The sequence below is a fragment of the Mobula hypostoma genome, chromosome X2, assembly GCF_963921235.1.
Source record: "Mobula hypostoma chromosome X2, sMobHyp1.1, whole genome shotgun sequence".
NCBI lineage: Eukaryota > Metazoa > Chordata > Chondrichthyes > Myliobatiformes > Myliobatidae > Mobula > Mobula hypostoma.
Window position 1 is genome coordinate 17,518,233 of NC_086129.1, and position 26,126 is coordinate 17,544,358.

Below are 26,126 nucleotides of genomic sequence, written 5' to 3' on the forward strand. Positions count from 1 at the left end.
TGATCTGAGACGTCCCTGACCCTGGCACCCTGAAGGCAACATACCATCTGGGAGTCTTTTTCTTGTCCACAGAACTTCCTTTCTGTTCCCTGAACCGATGAATCTCCTATCACTATAGTTTGCCACTTCTCCCCCTTCCCTTCTGAGCATCAGTGCCAGAGTCCTGACTGCTGTTGCTTTCCTCTGCTAGGTCTCCCCCAACAGTATCCAAAGTGGTATACCTGTTGTTGAAGGGAATTGCTATAGGGCTGCCTGTCTCCTTTGCCCCTCCTGATGGACACTCAGTTACCTGTGTCCTGTACCTTTGGTGTAACTACCTGTATGTCCTGACTATCAAACACTTAGCCTTCCGAATGACCGATTCATCCAGTTCCACCTCCAGCTTCCGCCCATGGGGTCTCATTGTGCGAAGCAGCCCCGTGTAGCACTTTGTCAAAGGGCTTCTGAAAATCCAAATAAGCGACATCCACTGATTCTCCTTTGTCTTTTCTGCTTGTTATTTCTTCAAAGAATTCCAACAGATTTGCCAGGCAAGATCATTCCTTCAGGAAACCATGCTGATTTGGCCCAATTTATCATGTGCCTCCAAGTGCCCCAAAACCACATCCTTAACAATCGACTCCAATATCTTCCCAACCACTGAGGTCAGGCTAACTTGCCTATAATTTCCTTTCTTGGGCCTCCCTCCATTCTTGAAGAGTGGCATTTGCAATATTCTAGTCCTCCAGAAGTATTCCGGAGTTCCAGTGATTCTTGAAAAATCATGATTAATGCCTGTACAATTTCTTCAGCTACCTCTTTCAGAACCCTCAGATATATACCCTCAAGTATATAAAGAGTAAAAGACAGGTGAGGTAGATATAGGACCGATAGAAAATGATACTGGAGAAATTGTAATGGGAGATGAGGAGATGGCAGAGGAACTGAACAAGTATTTTGCATCAGTCTTCACTGAGGAAGACAGAAGGATACCGGACACTCAAGGGTGGCAGGGAAGAGAAGTGTGCGCAGTCACAATTACGACAGAGAAAGTACTCAGGAAGCTGAATAGGCTAAAGGTCGATAAATCTCCTGGACCAGATGGAATGCACCCTCGTGTTCTGAAGGAAGTAGCTGTGGAGATTGCGGTGGCATTAGCGATGATCTTTCAAAAGTCGGTAGATTCTGGCATGGTTCCGGAAGACTGGAAGATTGCAAATGTCACTCCGCTATTTAAGAAGGGGGCAAGGAAGCAAAAAAGAAATTATAGAGCTGTTAGCTTGACATCGGTGGTTGGGAAGTTGTTGGAGTCGATTGTCAAGGATGAGGTTACAGAGTACCTGGAGGCATATGACAAGATATGACAAGATAGGCAGAACTCAGCATGGATTCCTTAAAGGAAAATCCTGCTTGACAAACCTATTACAATTTTTTGAGGAAATTACCAGTAGGCTAGACAAGGGAGCTGCAGTGGATGTTGTATATTTGGATTTTCAGAAGGCGTTTGACAAGGTGCCACACATGAGGCTACTTAACAAGATAAGAGCCCATGGCTGATTGGCAGGAAGCAGAGAGTGGGAATAAAGGGATCCTATTCTGGTTGGCTGCCGGTTACCAGTGGTGTTCCACAGGGGTCAGTGTTGGGGCTGCTTCTTTTTACATTGTACATCAACGATTTGGATTATGGAATAGATGGCTTTGTGGCTAAGTTTGCTGACGATACGAAGATAGGTGGAGGGGCCGGTAGTGCTGAGGAAACGGAGAGTCTGCAGAGAGACTTGGATAGATTGGAAGAATGGGCAGAGAAGTGGCAAATGAAGTACAATGTCGGAAAGTGTATGGTTATGCACTTTGGCAGAAAAAAATAAACGGGCAGACTATTATTTAAATGGGGAAAGAATTCAAAGTTCTGAGATGCAACGGGACTTGGGAGTCCTCGTACAGGATTCCCTCGACCTCCAGGTTGAGTCGGTAGTGAAGAAGGTGAATGCAATGTTGGCATTCATTTCTAGAGGAATAGAGTATAGGAGCAGGGATGTGATGTTGAGGCTCTATAAGGCGCTGGTGAGACCTCACTTGGAGTACTGTGGGCAGTTTTGGTCTCCTTATTTAAGAAAGGATGTGCTGACGTTGGAGAGGGTACAGAGAAGATTCATGAGAATGATTCCGGGAATGAGAGGGTTAACATATGAGGAACGTTTGTCCGCTCTTGGACTGTATTCCTTGGAGTTTAGAAGAATGAGGGGAGACCTCATAGAAGCATTTCGAATGTTAAAAGGCACGGACAGAGTGGATGTGGCAAAGTTGTTTCCCATGATGGGGGAGTCTAGTACGAGAGGGCATGACTTCAGGATTGAAGGGCGCCCTTTCAGAACAGAAATGCGAAGAAATTTTTTTAGTCAGAGGGTGGTGAATCTATGGAATTTGTTGCCACGGGCAGCAGTGGAGGCCAGGTCATTGGGCGTATTTAAGGCAGAGGTTGATAGGTATCTGAGTAGCCAGGGCATCAAAGGTTATGGTGAGAAGGCGGGGCAGTGGGACTAAATAGGATAAAATGGATCAGCTCATGATAAAATGGCGGAGCAGACTCGATGGGCCGAATGACCTACTTCTGCTCCTTTGTCTTATGATCTTATGAGCCAATCTGGTCCAGGGGACTTATCTACCTTCAGACCTTTCAATTTCCCAAGCACCTTCTCCCTTGTAATAGCAACTTCACTCACTTCTGCCCCCGACAGTCTCGAACTTCAGACATGCTACTGGTGCCTTTCACAATGAAGACTGATGAAAAATACTTATTCAGGTCGTCCTCAATTTCCTTGACCCCATTACTACCTCTCCAGCATCATTGTCCACTAATCCAATACCTACTGTCACCTCTCTATTACTCTTCATATATCTGAAAAAAAACTTTTGCTATCCTCTTTGATATTATTGGCTAGCTTATCTTCATATTTAATCTTTTTGCTCCTTACCTTCATATTTAATCTTTTTGCCATCTGTTGGTTTTTAAAAGCTTCCTAATCATCCAAGTGCCCATTAATTTCTGCTCTGTTGTATGCCCCCTCTTTTGCGACTTCTCTAATCCGCCACAGTTGTTCATCTGATCTTTAGAATACTTATTTGGGATATCTATCCCGTGCCTTCCAAATTGCTCCCATAAACTCTAGCCATTGCTGTTCTGTCATCCTTGCTAGTGTCCCCATCCATTCAACTTTAGTCACTTCCTCTATCATACCTCTTTAATTCCCTTTACTCCACTGTAATACTGATACATTTGACTTTAGCTTCTCCCTCTCAAACTGCAGGGTGAATTCTATCCTTTATCTTAAACTCCCTAATCAAATACAGTTCATTACACAACACCCAATCCAGAATAGCTGATCCCATTACTAGGTTCCCCCAACCCCCTGCCAGATCAGTTTAAACCCTTTCCAACAGTTTCAGCAAACCTGCCCACAAGGATAATTGGACCCCTCTGGTTCAGGTGTAACCCAAACTTTTTGTACAGGTCATACCTTCCCCAGAAGAAATCCCAATGATCCAGAAAACCGAAATCCCTCCCTCTGCACTAGTTCCTCTGCCATGCATTCATTTGAAAATCATCCTATTCTTGCCCTCACTTGCGCATGGCACAGACAGCAGTTCAGAAGTTACTGACCCCTGACCCTGACCCTGGCACCTGGGAGTCAACTTGCCATCCAGGTGTCTCTATCACATCCATAGAATCCTGTATCTGCTCCACTAACTATGGAATCCCCTATCACTATTGCAGTCCGCTTTTCCCCCCTTCCCTTCTTATCCTCAGTGCCAGAGACCTCATTGCTACGGCTTCACCCTGGTAGGTTGTTCACTCCCCTCTCCCCCACAAAAAAAAAGTGTCCAAAGCGGTGTATTTATTATTGACGGGAACAGCTACAGGGTACTCCGCACTGGTTGCCCATTTCCCTTCCTTCTGACAGTCACCCAGTTACCTGCCTCCTGCAACTTAGGGGTGACTGATTACCTCCCTGTAGCTCCTGTCTATCACTCACTCAGTTTCCCGTATGAGCCAAATGTCATCAAGCTGCAACTCCAGTTCTTTAACACATTCTCTATGGAGCTGTAGCTCAGTGCACCTGATGCAGATGCAGTTATCGGGAGGCTGGAGGTCTCCCAGGATTCACATATCTAACACAAAGAACACAACACTACCCCTGGAGCACATCCTCATTGCTCTAACTATGCACTAACAGATGAAGAATGAAGTTCGAAGAATGAAGAAGAAGAAACCTACCTACTTACTTGCTCAAGTCTGTTCTCGCCAAAGCCTCCCCAACCCTCACATAATGGCCGGTCTGGTTGTCCCTGCTTTATTTTTGTTTGCCTTTGTTTATGAATCGTGACTCAGTTGGACCACCAGAAATACAAAAGCCCGCAAGCATTTCAACCTAACTTCTTTTTATTGGACCTTGCCAAATGCCTTATTATGCACAATCCAATGTCCCTTCAGAAACTATGGAGTGCAAAATGTGCCGACAGCTCCCGCTCGCCTCTTAAATGCTCTCTCCCTGTACGCAATCCAATGTCTCCTCAAGAACTGTGGAGCGCAAAATACGCAGACTGCCTCGCTCGCTTCTTTTAAACTCTCTCTTCCTCTATGCAATCCAGTGTCTCCATTGGTGCGCAAATGTGCCAGCTGCCCCTACTCGCTTTTTTCAACATTGGAGGGGCCCAGGCCTTTAGAGCAAGGAACGTGCCAATGTTTGACCGGTTTAAGTGCCGACACAGATTGGAAAGTTTGGGTATGGACCGAATCGAGATGCCTGGGCACGGGCCTGAGAGTATATCAAAGTGGCAGGAGCTGGGTCCAAGAGCGAGGTATAAACTGATGTCTGACTGATTTAAGCGGCCGGCCAGATTAAAAAGTTCAAGGAGTGGAGGCTGGAGGTGAAGGGTGGGCCGATGTTCAGCTTGCTGCTCAGCGAGGTTTACTCATCTCTGCGCTAAACTGAACCTGTGGCTTGCAACTAACAGGCTCCTGGAGCAGCTGCAGTGATGACTGCCTTTCTGGTTGTGAACTCACTTTTCTGAACTTCAGTTCTGAATGTTATTTGCTTACTTTTTGTTGTTTGCATGATTTGTTCTTTTTGTTTGCTCATTGCATGTTTGACGGTCATTTTTTAATGGGTTCTATATGGTTTCTTTGTTTTGTGGCTGTAAGGAGACGAATCTCAAGGTTGTAGATAGTATATTTACATACTTTGATAGTAAATGATCTTTGAAACTGTCTCTCCCACTATGCAATCCAATCTCTCCTCAGGAACCATGGAGCGCAAAATGTGCCGACTGCCCCTGCTCGCTTCATTTAAACACTCCCTCCTTCTACGCAATCCAATGTCTCCTTGGGAACTGTGGTGCGCAAAATGTGCCGACTGCCCCTGCTCGCTTCATTTAAACACTCCCTCCTTCTACGCAATCCAATGTCTCCTTGGGAACTGTGGTGCGCAAAATGTGCCGACTGCCCCTACTCGTTTCTTTTAAACACTCCCTCCTTCTACGCAATCCAATGTCTCCTCGGGAACCGTGGTGCGCAAAATGTGCCGACTGGCCCTGCTCGCTTCTTTTAAACACTCCCTCCCTCTACGCAATCCAATGTCTCCTCGGGAGCCGAGCTGCGCAAAATGTACCGACTGAGCCTGTTTGCTTCATTTAAACACTCTCTCTCTACGCAATCCAATGTCTCCTCTGGAACTGTGGCATGCAAAATGTGCTGACTGCTCCTGCTTGCTTCTTTGAATACTCCTCCCTCCCTCCCCACTTTGCTTTTTTCCTTTAATTTCATATATCTTTAACTATTTTTACTTACCCACTAATGGTGGGTTAGTTCCTTGCATTTTTTTCTTTATCATTGGAACGCAAGTTCTCTGGGTTCCAAGAGACATAAGGTGATTCACCGCCATCTTCTCAAAGAAACATAAGAATTGGAAATAAGTTCTGGCTCTAGCTTTGATATTCATTCAGCAAGAATTAATTTTTAAAAATGTGAGGGTTGTCTGCTTCTATAAACAGATGTACCATTTTGACTATTAGACCTAACTGGATCATAGCTTGCTCCATTTTCGTACCTAAACTGTGTTCTTGTATCACAGAAGTTTTGAGCGGTGCCCACAGTGGCAATGGAACAAAATAAAGGTACAGGACCACATGGGGATTTGAATAAGAAAATGAGCTTTGTAATTTCAGCATGTTTTTGGTTCAGTAGTATTTTAGATAAATGGAAAATGTGATGTGAAGGATGAAAAATAAGAGAGCATTGGAAAAGGGTGGAGGTTTTAGCCACATCAAGGTCATTGGGTTCGCGTTACGATGACTGTGATGAAGAGGATATGGCTTGCCAGCTAAATTCTGGGTCAGACTGGATTACGTGAGCAATTGTTTATTCTTGGGTGGGAGAGGAATGGAATCCATAGCCAAGGTTGGAATTTTTGGGAGGACAGGATACAATAAGTTGATGCTTCTCTGAAACACAAGAAATTCTGCAGATGCTGGAAATCCAGAGCAACACACACAAAATGCTGGAGGAACTCAGCAGGTCAGGCAGCATCTATGGAAAGGAATAAACAGTCAACATTTTGGGCCGAGACCTTTCATCAGGACTGGAAAGGAAGGGGGAAGAAACCAGAATCCCTCTTTCCCCATTCTCCTCCAGTCCTAATAAAGAGTCTCAGCCTGAAATGTCGACTCTTTAATCCTCTGTGTGAATGCTGCCTGGCCTGCTGTGTTCCTCCAGCATTTTGTGTGTGTTGCTCTTCATGCTTCATTGTTTACTTCGGAGTCAGTTCAAAATCTGCTTATTGTCTTATGCACAAGTACACAGGTGCACCGGTGCAGTAACATCACAGTCACATCATAATAGAGTTACAACATTCTCAGGAAGAACATAATTTACCAAAATTACATAAGAATTTGCAGAATTATAGCAGAAAACTACTGCAATCATTAATATTGCTATACTGAAGTTGTGATTAGGGTTCTGGAAGTTGGTTCAAGAACTCAGTGGTTGAAGGGAAATAACTGTTCTGGAACCTGATGGTGTGGGACTTCAGGCTTCTGTACCTTGCTTGATGGTAGCTGCAAGAAAGGGAATGGTGGAGATCTTTGATAGATGTTGCCTTCTTGAGGCACCACCTGGTGTAGATACTACCAATGGAGGGGGACGGATGTACCCATGAAGTATTGGGCTGAGTTCATTATTCTCACAACATTTTATATTCCAATGCATTCAAATTGCACCAAGCCATGATGCAGCCAGTCAGGATACTTACAACAGTACAACTGTAGAAGCTTGTCACTCTGATCATGCTAAGCCTCCTTAATCTTCAAAGAAAGTAAAGACCCTTGTATGCCTTTCTTGTAATTGCATCTATGTGCTAAGGCCAGTATAGGTTATCTGATATGTTAAATCCCAGGAGTTTAAAGCTACTGATCCTCTCTGCTGCCAGTCACCCAATGTGGACTGGCACGTATGCCCTTCTTCCCCTTCCTGAAGTCAATAATCAATACTTTAGTTTTCCAACTTTGGCGTCCAGATCTTGACTATTGCTGTGCACTTCTTGATGTCTGCCTGAGATGAGAGGCAGACTGTAGTCAGGATGATGGTGGAGAACTCTCTTGGTAGGTAGAATAGTCAGCACTTCACTGTCAAATGTTCCAGTTTGGGGGAGCAGGACTAGGGACTGAACCATCACATCTATACATCACAGCATTCAGCTAAGAAGCAATGTAATGGATCAGAGACAGACGACTGTGCAAGAAGGTTTGTGCTGAAGTCAAACTGGGGTTCATCAATACGTGTGAAATTTGAGAATGGCCTGTCACTTACTGTTTAATGGGAACGAGTTTGGCTTGCCTTTATACTGTGGAATCACTTCTTGGATCCTGGTGCAGGATCTGAGAACTTGTAGATTTTACTAAAATGCTGTGGGAAAGAAAGCCAAGTTAATCCTTAGAGTTTATAAATAATTTAATTGTTTAGATCTTTAGTGTACTGGGCTGTTTTTTTTAAAATAACTTTTCTTACTTTGTGTCAATTATGTTAAATGCCTGTAATTGTCACATCAATTCAGTGACAACCAGCTTTGATTGGCCAAACAGAAATATTTGTCAGACATTGTAGTTGGGGTCTGTGACTTTACCAGCTGTCAAAGTTTTCAGAGACATTTTTGGGTGTGGAATTTCTTGTACTGCACTGCTGGAGATCAGGACACAAGATGAACCACATCTGGATGGGTTTAGTCTGGGAGAAAGGGAGATAGTGAAGGCAATTGTATATAGTGGGGCTGTGCCAGCAAGATCCGCACCATTGTATTTTAAACAGTATGACTGAAGGACATTGTATGGACAAGGAAGGAGGGTGTCAGGAGTTGTTTCTTGAACTGCAGAGGTAAAGATCCATGGAAAAGAACAGTAATAGGGCAATGTTATTTATTTAATGCAAGATGGTTCAGAATTAAACCAGTTGAGGGCAGCCTGATCCTTCTGGAGAATGAAGCTGGTGTTGCAGAAAACTAATCTGGTCAACAGTATGAAAGGCTTCAGACAGACTGAGAAAATGGAGGATGGATAGTTTTGACTGGTTACAGTTACAGAGTAAGTCTATTATGACTTTAAGAGGATAGTTTCAATGCTGCTGGGGAAGAGTGCAGAACCATGATTAAATGATTTTAAACATATTTCAAGAAGACGACATTTCCAAGTCATTCATTTGTGAAGCTTCCTGAGGCTGTGAAAGGAGTGACTGTAATTAGAAATTGCTTCCATTTCAGTTGATGAGGGAAAGCCAGTAAGGTACCACATAAGGCTGGAGATGGGAAAGCATTGGATCTTGTGTCTGCAGATTTTCAGAATGCTTCTGACAAATATCCATAACGTTCTGGGCAAAAAGAAGAAGGGGATTGTGATTAAGAATTTTTTTTTATAGTTAGTAGTTCAGATCTGGAAGTTGCTGTTTGTAGTAAGGGTTCCCACCCTGGGGTCCGTGGACCCCTTGCTTAATGGTATTGGTCCATCGCATAAAAAAGGTTGGGAACCCTGGGTTTAGGGGCAAGACACTGACAAGGGGAGGGGATGAAAAGAGTTTCAATCAGTGCCTTCAAAGTGGAGCTGGATAGTCATGTCCAAAAGAATAACTAGCAGGGCTGTAGGGAAAGAGCATGAGATCTCTATGGGGAACCATAATAGTTGATATCCCAGAGTGCAATGGGACAAATTTATGATTCAAATTGTGTAATTCTATAATTTTACCTGACACTAGTCTTGGCAATTAGATCATTATTGATCATTTCTAATATTTGTTAGAAAATGGTACCATGGTAGCTTGTTACTTGTTTAGTACGTCTTCCCTTTGTCTTTTTTCCATCCTCTCCAAATATTATCATCATCACCTTCAAGGTGATTCACTGTTTCCCGCTCTTGGACAAATCAATACTGCCCAATATTGGCTGTAGCTTAATTGACAAAACAATGGAAGGCTATATGCTTCACACATTGATTTATTTTTGCCATCAAATGCATCTCCTGATTTTAGGGTGATAGGAGAGAAAAGGAGTAGGATTGAACTGAAAAGATTTCGACCTAACACATGCCACGTGTGTGTCAACTGATTCAGCACAACCCGAACAGGTTGTAAGTATCGACATCAGTGCTGAATGGTTTTTAGTTCATCTTGTGAATGGTGGAACCTAGTCATTTTTGCACTGAGGATGAAGCCTTATCTTTCTCACATTGCTAAGTTTGTCCTTTCCCATTTGTTTTGGCTGTGTATTAAATGTGTTGATTTACTGGCACTCCAGCAGCAGTTTGCTCCTTGGATGGAAGGATGCATGTGGAGAAACTATCTGCTTGTGGGTGAGTCCTGAACAAGGGTCTGTAACTACAAAAAGCCATTAACCTACTAAAGCCAGTAAAAGGTTTACAGGGAACATACTTACACAGCGTGATGTGAATGTAGACCTGGCAGTCATTAAAGCTGTGAGAGTCACTATATTATAAATGAGAGAGAAAGGAAACTAACATAAAGCATTCAAGATTCTTGAACAGTATAACTAGATTAAGATCATTGTTGCAGGATGTATTAGATCAGGTGATTACAAGTTTGGATATAGAACACATTGTAAGAAATGTCTTAAAAGAGAAGAGAGCTTAGAGAGGCAGCAGGGTTCACAGGAGGGTAACTCTGGAGCTTAATGCCCAGGCAGCTAAAGCTAAAGTTGTCACATATGGAGTGAGGTTGGTGAAATCTAAAGTTCTCCATTGCCTGAGCAACCCCCTTGTTTGATTTCTGTTGAGTAAAGTGAAAGTAATTTTCATCAAATGTGGTTTCTGGATGTTTCCTGCTAAGTAGAATTTTAATTCTAGTGATGTAGTAGCCAATCTTTGTAGTTGATATTGTCCCCAGTCAAAGCTGTTTCAGAATAAGATATCTTTGTTACCATAATTCATCTCATAAACCTAAGAGCAAATTCCGGTTTGTCTCATAATGAGTGTAACAGTAGTTTGAAGTGCAACCTGCTCTTAATTAGCTCCTCATTGGTTACATGCTGTGCACTTGGAGTGAGGACACTTGCAACTTATGCTAGCCTTTGCTGCTGGAACTCGTATCATTAGTCCTGGAAAGTTAGCAAACTGGTTTCGTGATCATGGAAAAGAAGCACAAGGTTCAGAGTGCAAGTGATCTCTGCTTGTGCTGCAATCTGCTTTAAGTTCTAATGTATCTGTGCCCTTTGTTCATGTTCTGCCAATTTTGAATGTATTAATTGTTTCCATGTTTTCCTTATCATTACAGAAAGGGCAAAATCCAATAGCTTCCCATGTCACCATCAGAATTTGCTAAGGCTATACAACTGTCATTCAAAAACAGAAGTGTCTTCATTATTTTGCCCATTCTCTGAAGCTCTTTAATAGATCCTTCATATGTCCATCATCCCACCTCTTTTTGTTCCCCTCAGAAGTACAAGCAGTGGTCACTCTGTCCTTTGTCCTGGCAACACCACAATGAAGGGATCTCGGCCCTAAACATTGACTGTTCATTTCCCTCCGTAGATGGTGTGCTCTAGCACTTTGTTTGTGTTGCTCGAGATTTCCAGCCACTGCAGAGACTCTTGTGTTTGTCCTTTGTCCTAGAGTGGAAAAGAGTGATAGAGCTAGAGGGGAAGAAAAAACTGATCAAGTGGGGGAGTAATTGTGGAGCTTGTAATGTAGGGGCCAGTAGGAGGGAGGTCTCCAATTCTCTCTCAGGTCCATTTAAATGTTGGGTCCCACATTGAATCAAGGATTGGTATAGACCTGATCTGTGTGCCAACTATTGCCTTACTAGGCATGATGTATATGATCGATGACTTATATTGTGATGTAGTCTCTGGGCTGGAAAAATCAGGGGCAAGTAAAATATAAACTGATGTTATTGAAAATCTAAAACAAATTGGTGTATAATATGGCAGGGAAGTCAAAATCTGGGTGAAGAACAGACAAATTGATTGCTCAAGTGTGCATAGTCCACAAGAGAGTAAGAGTGTAGATTGGGAAGAAGTAAAGGCAGGGAAGTGGAACTGATGTTGCAGAGTAATCCTGGTCTACTATAGTGTGTTCGACAGAGGATAACTGGAGCACCCAAACACAACCACTCAATATGAAGTGATTGGATGGTCAGCATTCAGATTATAGGCATTGATGCAATATTAAAGGTCAATATCTGATGCCCTTTTGTGTAGCTCCAATCCCTAGTAGGATAGAGGAATTAGAAACTGAATGATCACCAGAAAGTATCTTGCAGGTTGCTGCTAAAATCCAGGTACTGAAGAGCAGGGCATGGACATGGTAAAGGGCAAGAAATTAAAGTGGCTGCTCTCACATTACAATTTGCTTCAAAGTTTTTTAATAAACTTTTTTTCCCCTGACTTTAATTCAACATTGCCTGAGGCTATGATTTAATAAGTGTCATTTCTGTGATCGACAGGAGTACTTCATCCATGAAAAATTAGCACAGTGCTGCAGAGATCAAGGAAACAAATGCACATGCGAAAGTTATTCAGAAGGGCAGGAGCCATGGCATGCAGGGAAACTTGGCTGTGTAGATTCATAATTTTCTTGCCCACTGAAGTCTTAAGGGTGGTAGTAGATGGATCAAATTCTGTCTGGAAATCCGTGACTAGTGGTATTCCAAGGGATCTGTTTTGGGATGCTTGCTTTTTGTGATTTTTAATAAATTACTTGGATGAGCAAGTGGAAAGGGACGTTAGTAAGTTTGTTGGTTACATGAAGGTTGGTGGTGCTGTGGATAGTGCAGAATGTTGTTGTAGGTTACACTGGGACATCAATACCATGGAGAGCTGGGCTGAGAAGTGACAAATGAAGTTCAACCCAGGAAAGTATGAAGTGATTTACTTTTGAGGTCAAACTTGAAGGCAGAATATGGGTTAATGGGAGGATTTTCAACAGGGTGGAAGAACAGAGGGATCTTGGCATTCATGTCCTTAGATCCCTCAAAGTTGCAGTGCAAGTTGAGAGTGATAAGGTGTATGGTGTGTTAGCCTTCGTAGTCAGGGGATTGGGTTCAAGAGCTGCGAGGTAATGTTACAGCTTTATGAAACTTTGGTTAGACCACACTTGGAATATTCTGTTCAGTACTGGTCACCTCATTATAGAAGAATGTATGAAGCTTTAGAGAAGGAACAGAGGAGATTTACCAGCATAGGTGGAATGAGCTAGGCTTTTCTCTTTGCAGAGAAGGAGGATGAGAAGTGACTTGATAGGGGTGTACAAAATGATAAGAGACATTGATTGAGTGATTAGCCAAATAATTTTTTCCCAGAGTGGAATTGGATAATATAAGGGACATAACTTTACGGTATAGAACATAGAACAGTACAGCACAGTACAGGCCCTTTGGCCCACAATGTTGTGCCCACCCTTAAACCCTGCCTCCTGTATAACCCCCCACCTTAAATTCCTCCATATACCTGTCTAGTAGTCTTTTAAATTTCACTAGTGTATCTGCCTCTACCACTGACTCAGGCAGTGCATTCCACGCACCAACCGCTCTCTGAGTAAAAAACCTTCCCCTAATATCCCTCTTGAACTTCCCACCCCTTACTTTAAAGCCATGTCCTCTTGTATTGAGTAGTGGTGCCCTGGGGAAGAGGTGCTGGCTGTCCACACTATCTATCTGTTCCTCTTAATATCTTGTATACCTCTATCATGTCTCCTCTTATCCTCCTCCTCTCCAGAGAGTAAAGCCCTAGCTCACTAATCTCTGATCATAATGCATTCATTTTGGGAAGGAAGAATAGAGGGATGTCAGGGACATTTTTTTTTTTTACAGAGGGAGTGTTGAGTGCTTAGAACACAGTGCCAGGGCAGACACATTAGGGACATGTAAGAAACTCTGAGATAGACATGTGGATGGTAGAAAAATGGAAGGCTATGTGGGACGGGTAAGATTAATCTTAGAGTAGGTTAAAAGGTCGGCATTACATCGTGGGCCAAAGGGTTGGGATTGTTCTATGCTCTATGACTCAGAATACATGTGTTGGTTTTAAATTGTCCACTTGATTGGCACCCTATCCACTATCCTTAATATTCCTTCTCTCCACCAGCCGTGGCAAGGCTTCAGAATGTGCAATGTACAGAGTACCTTGTAGTTACTTGCCTAGGCTTCTCCACTGTAAAGAAGGAAAACTAAAACAGCATTACTTATAGGTTCCCCTTCACATCGCACATCATCCTGACATTCCAAGGTTCTGCTCCCTCTTACACCTAAAAAGACAAGGGAAACAAGTGCATGGGAGCACTTTCATAAATTGTTAGATGTTCTGATTTTACTGGTTTAAATCCTACATGTGCTTCACTAATAAAAACTTCCCTTACTTGTTCTATCTTATAACACAAAACAATTCTATAACTTAAGATTGTTTCCTCCATGCAGATCTTGATGCTCATCTACACTAATCCCCTCTGCCATAAATAAGTCCATATCCTTCTATGATTTTCCTATTGATGTGCCTGTCCAAAACTCTATTAAATGGAGTCATTGTATCTGACTCCACCACATCCTCTGGCAGTAAGTAACAGGTATCAGCCAATTTCTCTGTATTTAAAAAAAAACTTATCATTATTTCTTTTATAAAATGCCTTCCTCTCACCTTAAAGCTATGTCCTCTTGTTTTTGATGCCCCTACCATATATAAAAAAGTTTCTATCTACTCTAACTGTGCCTCACATAATTTTACATACATCTGTCAGATCACCCCTTAACCTCCATCGACCCAAGGAAAGCAAACAAGCCTATCCACTATCTCCCTGTAACTAAAATCCTAGAATTCAGGCAACATTCTGTTAAATCCCCTCTGCACTCTCTCCTACCCAATTACATCCCTCTAGTGTGATAACTAGAACTGTACACAATACTCCAAGTGAGGTTGAACCAATGTTTTGTAAAATTGCACTGTAGCATCCCAACTTTGATGTCCTATACCTTAAGCTATGAAGGCAAGGATGTTATATGCCACCTTTACCATTCTATCCACCTGCGTTGCCACCTTCAGGGAATTATAGACAAACTCCAAGACCCCTCTGTTCATCAGCATTCCTCTATGCCCTCCCATTTATTGTATATGTCTTGCCCTATTTGACTTCTGTATCATTGTACATCACTTTACAATGAGCAAACTGAGAGAAAAATGGAGGGCCCTGTCATTGCCAGCACATTTTGCTCTCTGAACTAAGTTACTAAGCTCAGTGCTGCACAGTTGCTGTAAGAAACATCTGTGGTTTATTCTACAAGACAAAGAAAGCATTGACAGTAAGTTCATTGTTGTGAAGCATTTCAAGTTGTTCCTGAGAAAAGTTGTGTGAAAGCAGTGCATCAGCCCAACTTGTTTGGAAGTACCAGTTGCAATGGATGCTCTGGATTGGTGTTACTGCAGTGAAATAATGGTTGTATTGGTCACTGCCCTACTTGTGACCAAGGTATTGATCATAACAAAATGAGCATTGTGCATTTCTGTGCTTAAGTGTTCTGTCTTGGCTGGTGTTGGGAGGCTGGTCACAAACCCAAGAGAGCCAATCGATAGTGTGAAGGACAGGCCAGCCTTGGAGTTTGCCTTAACTCACTGTTGGCAGCACATAGGAAAGAGAAGTAGAAGTTGGCTATACAATCAGGCAAGCCTTCCCTGGCATTATATATGATCTGGCTGATTGAATCTTGCCTTCAGCTGCACTTTGATGCCTGTTTTCCATAACCCTTAATGTCCTAATAGTACAAAAATCTGTCTATCTCAGCCTTGAATGCATTCTCAATGACTGCCTCCACAGTTCTATTGGGTAGAGAATTCTACAAATTCAAAGCCCTAAGAGATGCGTGTAGTTCCACCTTAAATTGGTGACATCTTGTTTTGAAGCTGTACTACTTAGCTCTGGATCCCCTTGATTGGGGAAAGATCCTCCTAGCTTTTCCCCGGTCAAGCCCTTTGAAAATCTGTTGTTTCAATAAATTCATTCTCCTTGGCTCCAGTGAAAGGCACTTCCTGTTAACCCATTCATCCTGGATCTGTTGCAGATATAACCCCATCAAACATTTGGAGAAATGTAGAACGAGATGTATGAAACATTTCCCTGGAAATGTTGTAGCGGTGTTTATTTGTATTGAAAGCAAGTGGCATACAAACCATTTACACATGTGGAAAATAACATTGACCATAATGTTGCCTGGAACATCCAGATAGTTTTTGCAATGATTGTATGAGTTGGTAAATTTCCAGTTGAATTCTATTAATTTTTCTTAATGGATAAAAATGTTGGATAGTATTTCCATAAAAGGCACACATTTATCCTGCAGAACTACCAGAATAGAAGCCAACAAATTTCTCGTTAAGGTGAAGTGATACTGATGCATTTGCAGAATTAGAAGTGACAGAAAAATACCTGTCTGAAAACACTTTGTACATGCACCAGCCCTAAAGTGTCTGAAGTTATTTAGGAATGTTCCATGAAACTGTACCCAGTGACATTTAACAGCTTATGTTTTGGATGAGACAGAAAAGGAAATCGGTTGTCCGGTGGTGAAAGTAGTTCTGGCTATTTTTTTTGCTCTGTAAATATAAGGAGTATTTTCCTTCCCTGAGTTTGTGATGAGTTTTCTTTTCTCTTCAGTCCCCCAGGTACTCAAAAGCTGCACAGATTTTATTGAAAAATATGGAGTGGTGGATGGCATTTATCGACTTTCAGGAATTGCATCCAATATTCAGAAGCTACGGTAAGCTGCTGCATTGGAGTATTTGGCATGACAATTGATCTCAAATTACATATTTGCCCTTTATTGCAAGTGGGATAGAATACAATATGACCATTTTGTTTTACCCAACAAAGACTTGAGAAAGAAAACACTGAATATTACATTCACTATTGGCTTCCTTGTTTAAGGTATTCCCACATGCTGTTTGATATGGAGTTCCAAGATTTAGACCCTGTGCAAATTGGGATGGTGTTCTCTTGTACCCACTGTCTTTAGTGGTCATAAGTTACGTAGTGTAGGTGAATAACTGTAGTGTACTTTGTAGGTGGTACCCAGTGTGGCAGTGGTGAAGGGAATGAATGTTTAATGTAATTAATAGGGTACAATCAAATGTTTTCTTGGTCCCCGAAATTGTCAGTGTTTCTAAGTATCATGGGAGCTGCACTTATTCGGCCATGTGGAGAGAATTCCATCATGTTTCTGACAGGTCTGGTAGATAACAAGAACAGAAGTAGTGGAAGAGCTCAGTCAATCAAGCAATATCTGTGGAAAGCCAAACTGTCAAAGTTTTTAGTCAGAGATTCTTCTTCAGACCTGAGAGGAAAGTGGAGGGTTTATAGTTTTCAAAGCAGAGCTGGGGATAGCAGTAAGGTGGAAGACAAAGGACCATATGGAAATCGGCTACCACGGATCAAGGGATAAAGAGCATGTATTGATGAATAGAGAGGATTTTGAAGAGATAACTCACACCCTATTTCTTTAAATTACCTCACTGTATTGTCTTAATTGACAATTATAAGAATTCCTAATTTATATCCTGCATTTCCTCTCTTAATTGGAGGCCACAGCAGGAACTTTCTGGGTACCCATATATCTTACAGCAGCCAGCTGCAAACCATACGAAATTGTACAAAGGACAGTGGGTCTATAAGAGCTAATGCATGTTAGATTCCCTGACTGTTCCACTTGACCTCTTCCCAGTACTCATGGAAAAACTGAGGAGGAGCCCATTGTGGTCCCTAAAATGAGCTGTCCTTTTGATTCCAGGCAGATCAGACTGCCAGTATAACAGCATAATTTGTCAATAAATCACAATTTTGATCTTGTTACAATACAATTTAGTCACATTGTACTTAGTTTGGAACACTTAGCTTGAGATGGGATATGAAATGCATGGGCATAATGCAGGCTTTTGATCTGATAAGTGTTAGGACTTCTGTTTGAAGGCAAATTAGAGTCACAGAGGGATGCACATGTAAACAGGTTCTTCAGATCACCAAGTCCACCTTGATCATCAAGTACAGACTTTTGTACTAATCTCATTTTATTCATGTCACATTACCATAAACTCACTTCTAAACTCCTTAGATTCAGCTTCACATTAAGGGTCAATATACAGTGGCTAATTAACCTTGTGTATAAGATGATGAGGGGCATTGATCGTGTGGATAGTTAGAGGCTTTTTCTCAGGGCTGAAATGGCTAACATGAGAGGGCACAGTTTTAAGGTGCTGGGGAGTAGGTACAAAGGAGATGTCGGGGGTAAGTTTTTTACGCAGAGAGTGGTGAGTGCGTGGAATGGGCTGCTGGCGACGGTGGTGGAGGCGGATACAATAGGGCCTTTTAAGAGACTCCTGGATAAGTGCATGAAGCTTAGAAAAATAGAGGACTATGGGTAACCCTAGGTAATTTCTAAAGTAAGGACATGTTTGGCACAGCATTGTGGGCTGAAGGGCCTATATTGTGCTGTAAGTTTTCTATGTTTCTTACTGGCTCACACATTTATGTTTGAGATGTGGGAAGAAACTGGAACATCTGGAGAAAATTGACATGGTCACAGGAGGAATGTCCTGCTCAGTATCGAATCTGGAACTCCGAGGAAGGAGCTTTACTGTTGTGCTTTTGTGCAGGCCAAGTTAGAGAAAGTCTGAGAGAAATGATATAAGTAGCAGTCTTGATCTAATGAATAGATTCACTAGTTTGGTTCACAAGAATCTCAAGGAATGGCCTTGATGAAGTACAGCAAGGAAGTCCATAGGTCAGGGAGTTATACAGACTGTGACTGAAGGAGCTATACTTGAAGAAAATTCATGATTGCCGATGTGATAAATAAATTTTTGAAAAAGTTCACCATAACATCATCTGAGGAGGTCATTTGTGATAGTTCTATTTACAAATACAATTAATTCTATACGTATCTTTGATTTACAAACCTGTCCTCACTGCAAAAATCAATGCTTACCATTAGCAACATGTAGCTATTGAAATCTCAGATTGAATTTTATTGACAACTGTACTCCTGTAAGAGAATAATTGGATTGAGCAGAATCACATGGGCCTATAAATGAATTTACCTGAGTACTTTGAAAATGTGACAAATAAATTATGTACTGAGAAACCAGTGGACATGGTGTAATTTGATTTCTAGAAGGCTTTCAAGAAAATTGAGCAAGGTTAGAGCACAAGGAATTACAGGTTTGTGTACTGGCATGGGTTCAAAATTGGTTATTGGACAGAAAGACAAGGATGGGAATAAATGGCCCTTGACAGGTTGGCAGAGTGTGACGAGGGATCGGTGCTTGCAGCCCAGCCATTTGATATTGTAATTCCATGATTCGGCGAAGGAGACATAATGTCATACTTCTAAGCTTGCTCACGATACTTAATAAGCAGGATTGCCAATACAAAGGCTGTAAAGAGACTTCAAGGATTAATGACAAGCTCGGAGAGCAGGCAAAGATGTGTCGGGTAGAATGCAGACTGGAAACTGTGAGGTCATCCACTTTGATGCATTTGAAGCTGAACTTTTATTAAATGGGACACGGTTGAGTAATTTTGATGTTTGAAAGGACCTTGGTGAACTTCATGTTGTTGAAGTCATCTTATGGTGCAGCAAGTGATTAGGAGGTCCAATGATATGTTAGCCTTTATAATGAGAGGCTTTGACTACATGAATAAGGAAGTTTTGCAATTATACAGCGGTATGCAAAGGTTTAGGCACCTCTGGTCAAAATTTCTGTTACTGTGAATAGTTAAGTGAGTAGAAGATGAACTGATCTCCAAAAGTCATAAAGTTAAAGATGAAACATTCTTTTCAATATTTTAAACAAGATTAGTGTATTATTTTTGTTTTGTACAATTTTAGAGTGGGGAAAAAAAGGAAAAGAGCACCATGCAAAAAGCAGTTTGAGGAACAACCCTCGATCATCACCCTCTACATTCTACCACTGAGCCAATTTTGAATCCAATCCGCTATCACCCCTTCTGGACCTTCCAGTCAAAATCCTACATAAACAGCATTAATTCCTCAAAGAACTTCAGTAGATTTGACAGATACGACTTCCTATACCTTGTTGACTGTCCTGAATCAGACCCTATCTCTCCATATGTTGGTAGTTTCTGTACCTTAGAATCTCCTCCTACAATTTGTCCACCATCAATGTCAGACTCACTGGCCTGTAGTTTTCTGGCTTGTATTTCTACACTTTTTAAACAATCGTACCATGTTAGCCACTCTGCATTCCTCTAGAAGTTCTCCTGTAGCCGAAGATGAAGCAAAAATCTATGCAAATGTCTCTGCAGTTTCTTCCCTAGCTTCCCACAAGGTCTGAGAATGCACTAGATCAGGCCCTGGAGATTTATCCACCTTAATGCTCTTTAAGTCCTTTAATACCTCTCTGCTAATTTGTATGTGGTCGAAAACAACATCACTTATTTCTCCCATTTTCCTTAGCTTCCATTGTTTTTTCCACAGTAAAAGCTGAAGAGCAGTATTTATTAAAAATGTCTCCCTTTCCTTTAGTTCCACCCACAGTACAGATAACAAAACTGATGCAGTACTCTGGGTATATCAATGCCCTGTCAAATTGCATCAAAGTTTCCATACTTAAATTCCCCCCATCCCTGGCGATAAGAGACAACTTGCTATAAGATTTTTTAATTACTCACTGCATCTGCAGAATCAGAATCAAGTTTATTATCACTAACAAATGGCATGAAATTTGTTTTGCAGCAACAGTACACTGCTAGACATAAAAATTGCTGTAAGTTGCAAAAGTGGATAATGCAGTAGAGGAATAGTGAGGTGGTATTCATGGGTTATTGGATCATTCGGAAATCTGATGACAGAGGGAAAGAAACTGTTCTTAAAGGGTTAAATGTGGGTTTTCAGGCTCCTGTCCCACCTCCCTGATGGTAGTAATGAGAAGATGGCCTGACTTGGATCGTGAGGGTCCTTAATATTGGTGCAGTTACTTTGAGGCACTGCCTCTTGTAGATGTTCTCAATAGTGAGGAGGGTTATGCCCTTGATGGAGCAGTCTGTGATGCAACCAATTAGAATACTCTTCATCGTACATCTGTAGAAATATGCGAGAGCTTTTGATGACATACCAAATCTCCGCAAGCTCCTCTTGTAGTGTAACCACAGGCATGCCTCCTTCATAATTCCTTTTTCAATGTGTTGGGCCCAGGATAGATTCTCTGAAATGCTGATGCCCAGAAACTTCACCTTTTCCACTGCTGATCCTCAATGAAGTGTGCGTACTTCCAACTTTCTCTTTCTGAAATCCATAATCAGTTCCTTGGTCTTGCTGATATTCAGTACGAGATTGTTGTGGCACCACTCAACCAGCTGATGTATCTTACTCCTGTATCCCTCCTCCTCATGTGCAATTCTGCCAAATGAAGTTCTGTATTAGGCTATACACTCCTACGTACTTAGTGTTTCATGTACTGGGACCCCCAGTTCCCTTTGTACTGCAACATTTTGTAGCCTCTTTCCATTTAAAGAGTGGGTTTTCATTTTCATTTTTCTTTCCAAAGTGAGTAGCGTCATATTTTCCCAAATGGTACTTCATCTGCCAAGAACTTACCCATTCACGTGACCTCTCAAAATTCCTTAAGAGCATTTGTATATGCTCCTCTCAATTGCCAACTTACCTAACTTTGTGTCGTCAACAAATTTGGCTGCAGTACACTCAGTCCTTTCATCCAAGTCATTAATATAGATTGTAAGTAGTTGAGGCTCCAGCACTGATCCCTCTCTTACCACACCAGTTACTGATTGCCAGTCTGAAAATGACCCATTTATTCCTACTATCTGTTTTGCATTAGTTAGTTATTCTTTTATCCATGCCAATATGTTACCCACAGGGGGAGGACTGGTGAATGCTGGGTGAAGGGGAGAGAACATGAGCTGGAAGTGTGTGACATCTTGTCATTATGAATGTTTTTAATATTTTACTTCAGATAAAGCATTACTTTATCATTTCTGATGCAATTCATGAATTTTCAAGTGTTTAGATGTTTTAGACTGAAGCTCTCAAGCTCTACAATGCAAAAATTTTCAACAATTGAAATATAACGTGAATAAAAATTATTCAAAAAATAAGAAAGGTATTGTTCAACACACACAAAATGCTGGAGAAACTCAGCAGGACAGGCAACATCTGTGGAAATGAATAAACAGACTATTCACTTCCAGAGATGCTGCCTGATCTGATGAGTTCCTCCAGCACCGTGTGTGTGTTGCTCTGGATTTCCAGCAAATGTAGAATCTCTTGTCTGTACAGTTACTGTTCACTTAGCTTTCAGTGGGTAAAAGTCTCATCAGGAGCTCAACGTGTAAATTTTTTGCACATTTTTTTACTTACTTTATATTTCAGCTGTTAGTCTGTTTTCCTGTGAGGCTAGATTTACCTGTAACTTCACTTTCATTTAAGGTTTGATTTGAGAAACTAAGTGCTCTATTGAGAAGGGAGGGTATTTCCATATTTGCCGTGTACATGTTGACGAAATTCCGTAAATGATCAGGGCTATGACCAAATTTTAGTCCTTGCAATAATCTTTTTGGATCCTTTCCAGTGACAAATCCTGCAATAGCTTGACCCTTTTCCCAATCCATCAAATGTGATTCATATATAGCAGCAAAATTCTAATTTCGGTGTCATTCAATGCAAGGAAGTCTTTCAAATCAGTGAGGTGTTTTTGGGTGTGCATTGGGTGCTGATCCCTATGTATTTTTTTGCTGTGAATGCAGGTGCATAGCAGTGAGAAAGGCTTCTGATCCCTGAGGATTAGCTTCTCTTTTGCAGTGTAACGTGTTCTTGGTTCCAAGTATTAGAAGTCTGTAGCTCTCATTTTATTCCTAAGATCTACAGTGTGCTGGGCCCAGGTGGTGTGGTTGACGGAGTGTATGTTTCATTTTGTTCCTTTTGCATCTGCTTCTGACACGCATTGATAATGGAAGAACAGAAGCTCATTCAGTAGAGTTTTGTCATGCTGATTAAACATGTATTAAAGAGGCTGCAGGAGTGAGGCAGCTTAGCTCCTAGTTTGCTCTGTCCTAGAGCAGGGGAGATGCTGAGAAAAGGGTAGTCTTAGTATACCTAAGAGGACTAAGAGTTTTTGAGTAGAAAATACATTTTTTTTGTATAAAGGAGGCACTGACGACTTGCATCAGCAATCAGAGCTTTTGAAAGGGAATTGTATGTGTACTTGAAGGAAAATTATTTTTAGAGCTGTGGGGAAAAATGCAAGGAATAAGACAAATTACAGGTGTCCCCCGCTTTTCGAACGTTCGCTTTACGAAACCTCACTGTTACGAAAGACCTTCATTAGTTACCTGTTTTCGCTAACAGAAGGTGTTTTCACTGTTACGAAAAAAGGCAGCACGTGAAAAAAGCGCGCGCCCGGAGCAGCTGCTCCTCCCCTCGATTCGGAACGGCATTCTCGCCGGCATTGCTTAAACACGTGCCTGTGAGCATCCATTAGCAGGATGTGTTCTAAGGTATCGGAAAAGCCTAAAAGAGCTGGTAAGGGTGTTACACTTAGCGTAAAACTAGACATAATTAAGCGTTTCGATCGTGGTGAACAAGGTGAGTTTGGCTTGTGGAAGTTGACGAAGATGATGTTGAAGAGGTTTTAGCATCCCATGACCAAGAACTGATAGATGAAGAGCTGATGCAATTGGAAGAGGAAAGGATAACAATTGAAACCGAATGCAGTAGCGAACTCGTCCAGGAACTGAACGTGAAGCAACTGCATGAGATTTTCGCTGCAATGATAAAATACGACTTTAATTTTGAAAGGGTACGTCGGTTTCGGGCATATTTGCAGGATGGTTTGAGTGCTTACAAAGAACTGTATGATAGAAAAATTGTGCGAGGCTAGCAGTCAAGCATACTGTCATTTTTCAAGCCTTCCACATCAGCCACAGCAAACGACGAACCTCGACCTTGGACATCGAGGCAGGCAGACATAGAAGAAGATGACCTGCCTGCCCTGATGGAAACAGACGACACCCCAGTGTCCCACCACCCCAACCCACGGGCCACGGACCGATACATTGCCGCGGAGAATGCAGCGGTAGCAAGGTGCAACCAGCACATCTTTAAGAAAAAAAGCCGAAATAAACAAGCTAACTAATTAGGTGCCACCCGATGCGTAAATGTCAGCCCGGATCAGAGGCGATTTCGGCTTTTTTCTTAAAGATGCGCTGGGTGCGTCCCGGCCACTGCTGCACCACTGCATGCTTCGCGGATCGGTATCGGTTCACTGCCTGGAGGGTGGGGGCCACTGCACCATCCCAACCTCCGACGACTCAACCTAACACACCATCATCAGTGTGCTCGGCGCTGTCTTCCCGATTCCAGTAAGTGATACTACACTGTACATACATTATTTCTATTTTATATAGGCTGTATATTTTTATGCGTTACTTGGAACGATTTGGCAGCTTCATAGCTCAAAGGTTACTGGAGAGAGCGCTTGCGCCGTGTTTTTGCTGAGAGCGCTTGTGCCGTGTTTTTGCTGACAGCGCTTGCGTGAGATTTTCGCTACGGAGAACAGTGCAGGCAATGATTGTAGAGAAGTATATCTACTTTATATAGGCTGTGTATTTATCATATCATTCCTGCTTTTACTATATGTTACTGTTATTTTAGGTTTTATGTGTTATTTGGCATGATTTGGTAGGTTATTTTTGGGTCTGCGAACGTTCACAAATTTTTCCCATATGAATAAATGGTAATTGCTTCTTCGCTTTACGACTTTCCGGCTTACGAACCGTTTCATAGGAATGCTCTACCTTCGGATGGCGGGGGAAACCTGTACTCAATAAAGATTTAATGGACCAAGTGCTCTAAACCATATCAACTACTTCACTCCCTTTCCATCGAGAATATCCTCAGTGTGACTGCACATTTTTTGAAGAATGAATGGAATATGAAAAAATACCCAATAAGCCAGCTGGTTGGACTGCATCCATAGAGTGTTAATAGTGGAAGAGTTAGTTAAAGCTAAACTAGTGTTCACATGCAGGGAAAGGGTCTGTGATGAGTAAAGTTGGATGTGTTTCTTTGCCAATAATGAGAAAAGAAACAAAATGTTAGTCTTAGGAAGGTGTAACTGAGAGAAGTAGAACGATATATGAAATTACCAAAAGAAAATATTGTTGATGATAGAAGGCTTAATTAAAGCCCTGGAAGTGAAGGTTATGTGAAATTATTGCACTCAGAATTTAATCTGAAGGCTGACATAAACTTGGTCACAAGATGAGGTACTGTATCTTGAGTTTACACTGAGGTACCATGGAACACTACAGGTCAGAGTGATGTCAGTGTTAAACTTGCACATTGAATAGAGGGCTCCACAAAGCAGTCACCTCGTCCCTGTTTTGTCAGATCATGAAGTGAAAATAGAAGAGGTGAAAGGACAGGGTGCATGGTAAGGTTCCAGCTGAAGGGTAGTGAGTGCTGGAGCTGGAAAATGAACCAGAGGGTTCTGATAGGAATAACCTCTCTAGAAGTGATGAAAAGCAAGAAGCAAAAAAGATTAAAACATAATAAGTGTAATGGTCTTTTCAGAGAAACTGCATTCTAAGGGTGAGTAAAGCTACAGAGCATACATAGAGTAGGATTTTCTGTGAGATTGTGCTGGAATCCTTAATGTTTGACTATTTGGATATGAATGTACAAAGTATGATAATGAAGCTTGCAGATAACAATGTTGCAAGTAGCAAGGATGGTTGTTGAAGCATGATGATAGCAAAGGTGAATTTAGTCCTTGCACATGCAAGATAATACATTGTGGAAGGGCAAATAAGAGTAGGATGTACATAGTAGATGGTAGAACCCTCAGGACTTTTGATGGACAGAAGGACCTTAGGGTACAAGTCCGTAGATAACTGAAAGTAGCCATCAGGTGGATCAGATGTCTCACACTGCCTTCACTGACTGCTTAGATACATTTATTCTGAATTGCCACGACAAAAATCTTTTTGCTGTATTTTGCTGCAGTCCCAACAGATTGGCAATTTGTACTCTAAATCAAATTAGTTACCGGCACTGCTACCTTTCAGGATCAGTGGACATGTACACCAGGGTCCCCAGGTTTTTAGACATCCTACCTTTTATTGTGCAAGGCCTTGTCTGGCTTGCATTACTTCTTACCAAGCTGCCTTGAATTGCACTCGTATCTTTCTTACCTGTCACATCTTCCTGAAGCTTGCACAATTCTTCCCTGTTGTCAATTGCACAACCATAGTGCTATCTGGAAGCTTATTAATCATGGCTAAATCACTGATATATTCTACAAACAATTAAAAAAAACTAAACCTTGATGCATGCAGGGATAGACAGACAGGAAATTAGTTGGCTCCATCAGAAGTCCCTAGTTTATTGTATTACTTCATAAACTATGGATATAACTGATGGGGCAAAGGAATGCACCCTCCTTGTTCTGCTGAAACTAATAATGTGTAACTGATTTTGCTGGCTGTGAACTTGAAGGCCCAGTGGCCACAGTGATCTTTTATACAGCCTTGTTGAGAAAATATTGATTATACATTGATTCAACTGATATTTAAGACCTCAGGAG

General features: G+C 41.7%; 1 protein-coding gene across 6 annotated transcripts in view; it reads left to right on the forward strand.

Moving 5' to 3' along the window:
- The window catches only part of LOC134340898 (rho GTPase-activating protein 32-like), a 576,830-nt gene that overhangs the window by 491,850 nt on the left and 58,854 nt on the right, over positions 1-26,126 (forward strand). For all 6 annotated transcript variants that reach the window (XM_063038475.1, XM_063038474.1, XM_063038478.1 and 3 more), the window contains one exon: positions 16,168-16,270. In XM_063038475.1, coding sequence (XP_062894545.1) covers positions 16,168-16,270 — 103 coding nt within the window. The remainder of the gene's footprint in view (positions 1-16,167; positions 16,271-26,126) is intronic.